The 13224-nt window shown below is 39.4% G+C and overlaps 1 protein-coding gene across 3 annotated transcripts in view; it reads right to left on the minus strand.

Moving 5' to 3' along the window:
* PARD3B (par-3 family cell polarity regulator beta) overlaps nucleotides 1-13224 on the minus strand; it is a 1005179-nt gene that overhangs the window by 103042 nt on the left and 888913 nt on the right. For all 3 annotated transcript variants that reach the window (XM_049615864.1, XM_049615867.1, XM_049615866.1), the window contains one exon: nucleotides 989-1121. In XM_049615864.1, the coding sequence (XP_049471821.1) occupies nucleotides 989-1121 (133 nt within the window). The remainder of the gene's footprint in view (nucleotides 1-988; nucleotides 1122-13224) is intronic.

Consider the following 13224-nt stretch of genomic DNA (forward strand, 5'->3'; position numbering starts at 1 on the left):
TTCAAAAGAGCTGGTGTCTTTAGTGGCCACCAGGGATAAGAGAGTTCTTTATGTGGCTCTCAAAACAACACTAAAAACCGTAGTAGAAGGCAGTAACCATCAAATAGGGTGAGTGAGAGCTGACATCACGCAAGGACATCACTATTACCACGTACAGCTCTGCCCCAATAACACTGGTAACGAGAGCCAAGATTTATTGAACCCCAGCTCCGTGGCAGGCACTATTCCGAGTATGTGACATGTACTTTAATCCATCTCTAAGTACTCTCCTCTGGTATTTTTGTGGATATTCAAAAGTTAAGTGTATTTTGTCAGTACGGACTTACCTTCTTGAAAAAGACAAGAGAATGAATCGTGCTATCCTGGAAAAACCCACAGAATCTCTCTTTAGAGGACACAATATGCTTTTCAGTCTGTAAATGTTGAAGGATTTGGCAAAGGGAACCCTCTAATACTAAGACTGTTCTCATCTCAAAATAAAAGTATCTTAGCGATCAGCAAAATGAATTGTTCCGATGCAACATACAAACAACAGATATCTCTGAAGAGAACCATTCTGAAATGTATGTCTAATAACCTTTTCCAAAGGAAAGATGGCTTATGGTGCATGGTCTGTTAATGCTTGCCCAGATGTCTGAAACCCAAGAGATGGAAGGCAAAGATTAAGGCTCAGTAGATGATGACAAAGATTCCTTGTCTTCTTTAAAATATCGACCATCTGCTCCACCCTAACACATTGGTATACAAGTCCAACAGAGAGTAAATATGAAAGCAATTAAAATAAACTACTATGCATTAGTGTGGCTTGATTTATGTAAACAACTTCTGTGGGACAAGATGGCTGTGGTTTGGGTAATGTTCATATCTGTGAAACTCAAGTAACCTAAATATAAGTTGATATGGATAGAACATTCTTAGCCGTGTTCTGCTCGCAATGATCTCAGTAAAGATGAATTCAATGATTGGAATCAGGCATGCATGGGCTTACCCAGTGAAAGTCATAATCTAGCCTTGCTCTTCCCTCGTCGTCCTCATATAAGGTGAAACCTTCTCTCCGTGCCTGATAATACTCTTTCCGCAACTTCTGGATTCGATCAGTGCTTCCGCTTGGAGGACGGCCACTAGAGGACATAATCAAACAAACACGGTCACCCGGTGTACATCATCCTGGACACTCACTTTTTGATCTTGGTAAAGGAGCTAGCATCCAAATTTAGAAGATTCAATAATGTAACTCAAATATGCTAGGAAAACTGTAAAATTGGTAATAAAAGTGAACAAAAATGGTCTTTATGTAAATACACTTAGCTCTAAGGGTCAAAACATCTGACTTGGGATGAATAAATGCCTTTTGAGTGAAAAGGTAAGATAAGGTCCTGACCTTAAGAGCAATTAAAAGAGCTATCACTTTTTTCTTATAATCATATCCACAGAGTTTGGTTAATTTTAAAGTAGGTATTTCATTTTCTCAAATAAGAAGTTGCAAATTTGAGGCCAGTTGTTTGACCCGAATATTGGATGTGACACAGAGTTGTCATGTGCTGGTCTTCATTTCAATGACACTGATGAGTTTTTGGCGTGGGGGGTAGGATCCGTGTCAGTATAGGGGCACACAGGACATAGGGAAAGCAGAGAAGGGAGAAGCCATATCAAGACGTAAAAAGAAAAATAAAAAAACGGGTGACAGTAGACTGTGCCTTCTTCATTACTTGTCCACGATTCCCCTTCCCACTTCAGTCACTTTTTTCTCTTAGGAATTTCCATTTCTCCAGTTCTCATCCATGCAACCCCAAACTGTTCAGCCAGTAGCTCCCTTTTAACTCGGATTTGTCATGATCATTTCAACAGAACAAAATCATGTGATGCATTTCAGGGCTGGGAAGCAAGAGGGGAACGGTAGGCAGATTTCAACAATTGTTCAACTTCTCTGGTTCGTCTGAGGCATAACTGTCCTACTGTGCCAGACCCTATGTTAAGATCCAGGGGGGACATGAAAACAAACAGTTCATAGCCGTTGTCTGCAAAAAACACATGGTCTGGGAGGCAGGGGACTGAAAAGGATACAGAAGACTACAAGCCAGGTGCTACAATAGCGGTCCCAAAAGGGACTGTAGTGACAAAGGCTGCGTAAGCTGATTGGGGGAGGGCAGGGCCATGGAAGAAGCCTACGGAAAGCTCCACAGAGGAGGCAACACCTTAGCTGAGTCTTGAAGGACACATAGGTGCTCAACAGCTACACAAGTGACGTGGGGAAATTGCAGGTGGAGGGAAGGGAAGCGCAAAGGACAGAAATGAGGAAGCATCTTGCTTTGGGGGCGTGCAAAGAAGTCAGTCTGGGCCAGCAGTGGTCCTCAATTTCTTTTGCCCTGGCTCACATACACCGTGGGCAAAACACACTCCTCTCCCCTTCTCCTTTAGGAAATAAGTTAGAATAAAAATGAGTACTGGTGACTTTAGGGACATTTTGAATTTACTCTAATAAATGACAGAAGCATATCACTTGCAAATTTTGGTTCTTTCACTCAATTCATAGCAACGTGTTCGCCATAAGGACACTTGTGTTTGATGGGTCTGAGGATCACCCCTCTAGTATACAGAGTACGTGGGAGGGGGCAGGGAAGGGGAACAGGCGAGGTGGTGAAAGGGAGGGAGAGACCCACTGTGAAGAGCTGTGCCTGCCAGAAGATCCCCACATATTACAGTGGAGATTTAAGTTTAAATGAGACATCTCATTAAAGGAGATGTCTGAAAGCAACAGAAGTCATCTACTATTTTGTTAAAAAATTTTTTTGAAATGATACTTGTAAACCATAAAAAGAAAAGGGTGAGTGGACATCTTGTGGCAGAAAAGCATTCTTCCCAAACTGGATTCACAGCGAATCGGTGGCGTCTCACAATATCTCTACAAAGTTCACATGGGGTCTGGGCTTCCTACATCACTCTATAGACACCCGGTAGCCAAGGCTTTTTATTAAGAAAAGACAAACCCTTGGGTATCACGTATCTTTATTTTTCTCCAATCTGCATTTAAAAACTCTCCAGATAGTTCTGTTTCTCCACTACGCTTTTTTTTTTTAAAGTAGAAGGTTTCTAAACAAAAATGCACAAATGAGACTCGTAAATACAGAGAACATGCTGGTGGTGGCCAGAGGTGGAGGGAGGAAACAGAAGAGCAACATGGGTGAAGGGGAGAGGGAGGTACAGGCATCCATTTCTGGAATGAGTAAGTCATGGGGACGAAAGGTGCAGCATCGGGAACAGGGTCAAGAGTACCAGAACCACGTTGTGTGGTGACAGATGGTCGCCACCCCCGTGGGGAGCACAGCAGAACATAAAAGAACCGTTGGATCACTATGGTGCACACCTGAAACTAAAGTAACGTGTGTCAACTCAAAAAAAAATAAATAAATAAACAAACTTAAAAAAGGTTCTGAACATTTGAAAAAGACAGTAACAACAATACAAAGGAACGTCTGATATGCTTTTCCGAACAGTGAGAAGGCAGGCAAGGTGGACTAGCTCTAGGCGGACCAGTTTCCCCTCCTCTTGAGTACTGTGAGCTGACTCCCGTGCCCGCGTGCACTGCACAGGCTTCTGCCAATGATGTGAATGTGTGAGCCATGCTCTAACTCACCAGATGAGTTCAATCAACACGGTGAAAACATTGCATACATAATCTATTAGTTTACCCAAAGAAATTGAAGCGCTGAATTCAAGCAGGATGAAGTCATCAGTAATAAGGGGGGAAAAATTGATAAGACCCTGTTTTAAAACTCCCCCCAATTTTCCTACATTTGTGATGGAAAAAAAATCATACTCAGACTATAAACTATTCTCCCATATGTCTATAAATACATAAATTTAAAAATAAAAAAAATATGGGTTTGATCAGATTTTAGTCCTCAAATAAAGGGAATGGGGCAGGAATACAAAATCAGCTGTTTAGGATTCAGAAAATCCCCTGTGGCTGACAGGAACATGACTATTTACCCAGAAAAGAAATCTGGCTTCAGAGAAAAAACAGGGAAAAAGTCTAGAAAGTCATGGACCATATAAGTGCAGAACACGCTGTATCTTCTCCCTTGTGTGAATATTTTAAAGGAAATGGTGCAAACCTTTCATAATAACCCGGGACTGCATCTCACCCTTCTCTCTCTCTCTCTCTCTCCCTCTTTTTTTTTCTTCAACCCTCATCCTGCCCTAAGTAGCTGTATCAGACTTTTCCCCTTAATTTTATTAAGCATTTAATATAATAAAATGAGGAAGATCAAATTCTGATTTCATTTTTCAGCTCTTTTCCACAGATAGTACACATTTACCATCAAGTCAATAAAAATGGCACGCACAGCTATTGTGACGAAAGCAGTTAATTGATGCCATTTTGTGTTGAAGATGTAGAAATTCGAAGAGGAATATAAAAACACCTTTGTCATAACAGTAGCAATAATTATAATAGCTATAAAATATGCACCACTTACATAACAAATACACTGATACAGGCTTTTACTCCTTCCACTTCCTGCCCAGAGCGGACCTAAGGACCTAGGCAATCAATTACAGCTTTCCTTCCTGATGAACCTAGACATGGCCTTAGAATCCTTCTCAACCCAGAACTTCAGAAAGCCACTACCAATCTACCAAGAGATTCTGAAGCATCTTTTGATGCTGAGGAACCTTTTGGATAATAGCTTCAGAAGTTTCATTAGATTATGATATCACACCAATAGTCTTGCAACTGTATAAAAGCAGCCAGAGTATCAATAACCCCACCTCCAAGTTCCTACTTAGAAGATTAGCCTTTCTATATTATTTGTTCCCTGGATGAAGTAAAGGTTGGCCACGCTCACCAAAAAAGTCCCTATTCCACCTGTATTCATATGTAGATAATCAGTGCTGCTCCTGCACTTTCAATGTGCTGAAATTTTATGTAACATTAATGCAAGCAGCATAGCAAAACACGATTTATGTTGTAGTGATTTCTTGTACATTAGACTGCTTATGCCTTTAAAGGCAGATGCATAGTTAAGCAGGCTCTTTTTAATACACTTTAGAGCTGGACAGAGTTTAAAGTTGTCAAGGAGTTCAGAAACCATGTCATTTTCTTCATAGCCACCTATAGTAATATATTCCCAAATGCAGTAAACCTATAGTAATACATTTCCTTATGCAATAAACATCACAGTCAGGCATTATCTGCTCCTTTGAAATCTACCCTGATTCTTCTTATTCTTCATACGCTCCTAATTTATGGTGACCTCAGCTGAAGTACATTTTACGCAGAGTGTTCATATGTGTATGCCATGGTCTCCTCCCATTAGTGCTGCAGGCTGGCGAAAAGAAACTAACATGTATTAAGCTTCTATGATGCCCTAAGTGTAATATTTATGCTTTACATACATCATCTCCTTTAATCCTCAGTCAAATTTGTAAGGATGACATAGTCAGTGACATTTCACAGATGCCTGTACCGAGGCTCAAAGCAGTTAAGTAGCATACTTGGTGGATGGCAGACCAGCAGTTGTGTGACTTCAGGACCAGTGTGATTCCTACCATATCATGTTGCTCTGCAAGAAAGGCATTAAAATGCAGCAGGCATTTTGTAGCACAAGTTCACAGGCATTTCAAGGCACAGGGAATTTAGCAGAGCACATTTATAGCCATACCTTTTGATATTCTTTTATTTGCACAGATCTTTGCAATAAAAATAGAAATCGAAGTCGCTAAAGCAATAGATATACATGCAATGAAGTCTGTATTCATTAAAGAATGATGCTGGATTTCTGTGTAATTAGTATTACATCTCTAGACAAGCTTTTGTGGGAAAGTGGTATAAAAATGAATGGGGTGCAAAGGGGAATCAACAGAAGATGGAGATCCCACATGAAAGAGAAACTCTGGACCAAGACCAGGACTGAGAGGCGTCCAGCGTTGCTCCTGGTACAATTCACCACTGGCTACATGAGAGGGAACTGATTGCTAGCAATGAACCATTGCTGGACTTGTGAATTAATCCTCAATGACTTTGTGTGTGTGCCTGAGTTTGCATGCATGTAACTACATGCACCCTACGAGGAAACTGTATGTAACGAATTCCAAAGAGCTGTGTCATTTTCAGATAGCCTCGAGACATGTGGTTTTCCATTTTAAATAAGAAGTGTTTGACTATGGTGAGTACAGCCCTCATTTGAAGGTACCAGCCTGGGGTCCAGAACTGGCCACGTGGTTAAGAAACAGTCTTTATAGAATGGAACCTTAACAGGAATATTCCTCCCTAATGTGATAATCCTACAAACTCGCTGAATAAAACCATTTAAATTAGATGAATGCATGTCAACAGTAATCGGTAGACTAGGGAGTGTTTTTGAATTTGGGATTTGACAGATTCCTTAATATTTTATGAATTACTATAAAAATATTATTTTGATGCTTACCATAAATATTTTAATTATATAAATATAGTGTTATTCTTTCTATATTTACAAAAGGGTGTGATTTAAAAAGTTTTATCAAAAAGGATTAGCGTCTTAAAGATATGGAGCAAAGGAAAACACTTTTGCACCCTTTAAGAATGCCAAGATGCTATTCTCTTCCTGTTTCTCCCCCTATGGGAAAGATTGCTTGTTTAGTCTTTTTGCATTTAAGGACCTAAAGATAATCATAGCTTTCAATTTCAAATTTAGTGGTATCACAGTTCTGTCATAGAAAATAGTGTATACACATAGTTTTTTCAAAGTATGAACAGAACCCCAAAAGTACCTGAGATTCTGTGGCATTCACACTCTTGATGATATAAATATAATAAAAAATATAAATATAATAAACAAATAAAACATAAATATAATGAAAAATTTGAGAGATTCTCATAAATGCACTCATGATCATTAATTCAAAAGCATTTTGAAGATTTATGGAAACTATAGCCCAACAGCACTTGTACTGATACTCTACAGATTTAACATTCCACAGTGAAAACACTCTTATATAGTGAGCCCAAATATACTAAAGGAGATTTAATAATAAATAGTGGCTTTTAATGGGGATTAATTCTGTAGCACTCTTCAAGTTATATTTTAGTCCTGAATAGTTCTGAAAATTATCCAGTTTTAGTCCCTGTCTTCCCCCTGCTCCCAATTTCTTACAAAGAATATCTCTTTTTACAAAGATACATTGACAAGTAAGGTTTTTAAGTTTAGTCCAGTGAAATTTGGGGACCCATCTGACTACTCATGCACAACTTTTATGAATTCTTCTAACTGCTTCCAAATTTGCCATCACTGTGTATGAAGGTGGCCCTGATTTGCAATTACTTTTGCAAAAAAAATTGCCCTAAATAACAAGAATATGCCTTTCCTCATACACACATTTAATTTATATCAGATTTAAGTTATCTTGTTGATTAAACAATTACTCTAAATTAAGAGCCCTTTGTTTACTACAACTGCCTAAAAATTACTGTATTAAGAGTTATGAGTTTATTTTTTTTTTTATTTTTATTTTTTAACGTTTATTTATTTTTGAGACAGAGAGAGACAGAGTATGAACAGGGGAGGGTCAGAGAGAGAGGAAGACACAGAATCTGAAACAGGCTCCAGGCTCTGAGCTATCAGCACAGAGCCTGACGCGGGGCTTGAACTCACGGACCACGAGATCATGACCTGAGCCGAAGTCGGTCGCTTAACCAACTGAGCCACCCAGGCGCCCCAAGAGTTATGAGTTTAGAGAAAGAGCAAATAATATTAACAGACAAAATACAATTTTCACATCTAGAATCCCCCTTTATTTTGTGGCCTACTTTTTTTTTCTTAAACATGGATTCTTAGAAAAAAATTTTTTTAAGATTATTTATTTTGAGAGAGAGAGAGAGGGAGCACAAGCTAGGGAGAGGCAAAGAGAAGGAGAGAATCCAAGCAGCCTCCACGCCATCACTGAAGAACCCAATGTGGGGCTCGAACTCACGAACTGTGAGATCATGACCTGAACCAAAATCCAGAGTCGGACGCTTAACCGGCTGAGCCACCCAAGTGCCCCGAGGCCTACTTTTGTCAATTATCTCTGACATACTACTTCATAGGTAAAGAACCAGTGCTTGGACATTTTGAGAGAATATTTAATGTCATATAGAAAACTGGTGGCAGAATCTGCAAACAAACAAAAAACAAAAAAACAGTGCTCTATACTAGTACATAACTTTGGAAACCATGTATTTATATACATTTCTAAGGGCTCTAAAAAATCACTCCTTATGTCAGGATCCTGTGGGGAGGCTGACAAACTGGTCCAGAGAGGTTGATAAGCAAGTAAGGTCATAAAGAAGAAGACAAAACCACAAAGCACAACGATGTATTAGCTCAGCCTATAATCTTGAACGTGGTCCTTGCCCCAGCTATCCGATGCCGCCCGTGGCATTTTGACCTAGATGCAACAATCTGACAATGTGTCTTGGCCTACCTGGGCTCCTGATTTTGCCATGGCAACCCGAGTCTGACCTTTTGTCTTTCTCCACATGTTTTCTGTTTTCAGCATCTGCTCTCTTTAAGATCCTCGTCTTAGTATTTCTATCCCTAGTTTGGTGAACTGACCCTCTGACTCCTATGTCGTGAAGATTTGTCCGCGAAATCTTCACCCTGGACTGGACCTTGACCCCAATGAGTCAAACCTTAGTGGAAATAAAGGCCCCCTTCCCTTGGCACTTTTGATTGCATAATGGTAAGCATTTCCACTCACACCATGAACCACAGCTACCATTTACTGTTGAAAGTAATCTCATTGATGCATGAAGGACAACTTTCTCCCCTGTGATTGATTGTTGTGACTAAGAATCTCACCAGATCAATGTCATCTCCTTTACTGATAAAAGGCATTGCTCTATCTTGGCTCTTTATCACTTGAGACAATGCGAGGCCCTGCTCTGATCAGAACATTCTGCTTCTCTATGGCCATTTCTAGCCAAAGTGGAAATTTCTTAGGAGCAATACGATTATTCACAATTCAACAACACACAAGTTATTATTCACAGCCTCAACTCGCCATTATAAGCCTGTAACACATAATTGCATTATTCTGATACTGTACAATGACCTTCTGGCTATGTTCAAATTTCAGAAGCCAGTTTTGACATTAGTCATAAAATATCCATTTGAGTTATTCATATTTTGAATAGTATTCTAATATATCTCCTCTGACATAGGGCAGTGTTTTTGAGCCTTACGTGGTTTAGATACACTCAAAGTTATGTATAAGCATGTGATGCACGTTGTCTTGAAAAATTTTCCCAATTTTATTAACAATATAAAATATGTGGGGGTCACAGAAAGAATCTATCAAGTGTTTCATATGGTAATTTTCATTTCTTGAGAAAGATTTTAAAATATAGTTGAAAAGTTCAAACTGGAAGGCAGAAAAAGTAGCCTTTCATTTCTACTCTACATCTTTGCAAAACAAGCATGCATAGATGCAAAGAAAAACAGATTTGGACCAATTTGGAACTGTGAATCCACTGTGTCTTCTGTTAAAGATGATAAATAAACCATGCTCTGCACCATAATTCATATAGTTACAGCTCATCTTAAATGGCTGAGTTATAGTGATATTGTACCATTTAACTGTATTTAAGTGACGCACCAAATTATTAAGCTTAGACAGAAATGAGAGCCTGGGGAAAATAGCAATTTAAATAGTGATAGTTTTCCCATTGGCCATTCCATGTAATAAACAGGTGGTCCTGGACATGAGCTGGGTTGATTTCCCTCAGCTGGTGTCTGCTCCTAAGTGTCTCTCATAACGTATGCTTTACATTGTGCTGAAGATGATTCCAGTATTCAAAAAGTTGTTTTTAATGTTTATTTATTTTTGAGGGAGAGAGACAGAGACAGAGAGACAGAGTGCGAGTGGAAGAGGGGCAGAGAGAGAGGGAGACAGAGAATCCGAAGCAGGCTCCAGGCTCTGAGCTGTCAGCACAGAGCCTGATGCCCGGCTCGGACCCATGAACTGTAAGATCATGAAGTTGGTCGTTAACTGACTGAGCCACTCAGGTGCCCTTAGATGATTCCAATATTTTAAGATACGCATTACGTATACAGCACGGCTCCTTATGTGCAAGCCAACCACTTCAGCTGGTGTCCAACCAGAGGAATAGCTATCTGATACAGTGCTAAAAGAAACTCTGTTGGATGGGTATGGTGAAAGATTACAGGCAGGGTCCAATCCAGTCCTCTCCGAAAGTGTTTTCCAAGGTTAATTCTGACTATGCATAACTTTTGTTTCTAGAAACTAACCTCGAGACATGATTCCACATTAAATGTTCCAAGTTTTCTTGAACAATTTTATAGTCCAAAAGAAATTTTTAGCAAAGCATTGATAAAAAAGTAAATGGAAGAAACCTATACAACTTGTATTATTTTAACTGTTATTCACCTTCTTGAGTTGAACAAAAGTGACTTAAAGAGAAATAAACTTTTGTTGCTTATATAGTACTTGAACAAATTAATGATACTACACACACACACACACACACACACCCCTTCTCAAAGAAATTCTCACCAACAATTGCAGGACTTGCAAGATAAAATTATTATATTTTAGGCTTAAATCCAACACAGCCCGAGTTTTAGGAATATATTGACATTTAGATGTGGATTAAACTTTTAGGGTCAATTCTGGGAAAAATAAGCCTTTGTGGGCTGCAGGCCATAAAACCTTGGGAATTCCCTAGGCCCCCGTGAAATTCCTTCCTCCTCAGAGGAAGCAACGTAGAAGGTCTGTCTTCTCCCGGGGATCATGGAATGCCATCAAAGGCCACTGATTCCTGACAGCTGGACAGCTAGACCTTTCCTTTCAGACAATAAGGAAATAAGGCCTAATCGATTACAGAATTTAGAGATTGTAAGTGATTTAGTGTATGGATGGTGGGGTTTTTTTTGTTTTGTTTTTGCTTTAGAGGATAGTATCAGTCAAGATAGGCTATTGTATGCTGCTGTGGTAACCAAATGTCAGTAGATAAAAATAACAATTATTTACTCACATAACAAGACTTTTCCCCCCCTTCCAATAGCAAAGGTTGGGAAAATAAAGTAACAAAGAGAAAAGAATATTAAAAAAGAAAAAAAAAAACACAAGTGTTCTGATTAAAAAAAGTGAAAGACTGTGATTAAGGAGCTCAACACTAAATGTTAGGAGACAAAACCTTCTAAGTACATGTGATATGGAAGCTAGACCTTACTTTCGTACCCATTAAAGGGATATATAACAAACTGTCTAAACACCCAACAGGAATGCGTGGGTCACATAGGTATGTGACTGTGAGGCAGATCTTAATTATCACATACATGGGGCTAAGTCATACTAGTTCATAAACACAGAATTTGATATGCAGTTTTCTGATATGATTAGCATAAAATCAATTAAGTCCAGGAACTTATTTAGAACGTGTTTTGATATTAGCTTAATTCCATTTGTTCCTTTTATACCTATATGCACAAATGCTGAACTTTCTGCAATTTTAAATAGAGTTATGATAATTACCCAATTCAAATAGATTCGCAGCTTCAAAGAGCCACATAAAAAGTTAACATCTACTTAGGTCCCAAAGGGTGTCAAACCCAAGAATGTTCCGGAGCTCTCATTTACCTGGGTGTAAAGTGAGCTCTGGTAACCTTGTAACCTCATGTTGACCTTCTGACATGAGGGATTTATGGGATAGAGACAGTTTACGTTATCATCTCCCACTGCCAGTTTCAGTTGTTTTTAAAAGATGTTCAGATTCTTAAAGATCCTTCTTAGGAGCATGGTAACTTTCTTTTCCAAGTGGAATAGAAAGTAACAAATTGGTATCAAACTTAGATCATCAATTATTTTTATAAGTTTTCTAAAAACCCTCTGAATGCTTTCAGATGTGTACATTTATTCAAACTTACATTTATTTATTCTTAAATACTGCTATGCCCGTGGCCCTGGTGCAGTAATGGTGATTAAGACCCAGACTCGATCCTAGAGATATTTCACAGCCTTGTGGGGGGAGATGGAGACATAAGTAAATAATTACAGCACAATGTGGCAATTATTCCGTGGAAGTATCATGAGGCATAATGAAGTCCTGCAGTAGCCCAGAGGAGAGGTGATTAGGTCTGTTTGCAGAGGCCAGAGAAAAGGAAAAAAGAAGAGCAAGGATAAGGAGAGGGTGGCTGGGCATGCCAGTGGAAGGCACATCACCTGTCAAAGGATGGCAGCATGATGGGGCACATGGTCAGGCACGGTACACGTGTGAAAGTGGGTGGAGAAATTCTGGGAAATGGAGCCGGTAGGACTTGAATAGCTCCACGCGTCAATCTTTCCAGAAGGGACACTGATGTGGAATCACTGGAGGATTTCAAATAGGGTCGGTGTCATCATCAGAATTATTCTTTCCATCAGGATAATCCTGGGAGAACCTTCCTTTCTCTGACTCCCACATGTCATAACTATGAAAGGAACCAGTGGACCTCTGTGGGGCTTTCTTACCCTCACCTTCAATCATTTCTAGGGTGTCTATAGAGTTCAAGCTACCTGGTTGACCAAATCACTGACAAAAGTCCTCTCCCATTTCTACTTCCCTAATTGTTGGATACTGTGCCTGGAGGGCCATTTTAGTTCAAGGCAACGGGACATTGCGCCTTTCTTTCAACTTGAAAACTGAACATTCTAAAACCAGAGCTCTTGTTTAACCAGTAACATTAACTGGTGATGAAGCATGACGCATTGTTAATACAGTGATAAATTTCCCATTAGGAACAGGGCCACTGGCTGCCAAATCGGAGGGCAAAAAGTTAAAAAAACAAAACAAAGCCAATGAAACCAACCCATTATGGGTTGACAAAGACTTTTATTTTCACTGGCACTTTAAGGGAAAGTAGTCACAGAATCTTAATTAATAAATAGCCGTTGCTCCATTCAGGCGAGGTAATGGTAGTGCCTGAGTATGTGCCATGGGGCAATTTGTAGCTGTCTTCTTGATCTGAAAAGTGAATGAGTCGTCGACTATCAAAGAAGAGGGGAAATTAGGCACTACGCTGCTGACAATTGGACTCTATAAATAACCCACAGTGAAAATGAATAAAAAACATGCCTTCCCCCAGCTTTCAGTAGCCTCTCCACAGTGTGACAGTTGCTAGTTTTTTCAATAAACATGATGTCAATTATGCCTTTTATCCATCATGGCCAAGTCACGTGTGGGGAATAATTGAGTATCTT

The sequence above is a fragment of the Panthera uncia genome (assembly GCF_023721935.1).
Source record: "Panthera uncia isolate 11264 chromosome C1 unlocalized genomic scaffold, Puncia_PCG_1.0 HiC_scaffold_3, whole genome shotgun sequence".
Classification (NCBI taxonomy): Eukaryota; Metazoa; Chordata; class Mammalia; order Carnivora; family Felidae; genus Panthera; species Panthera uncia.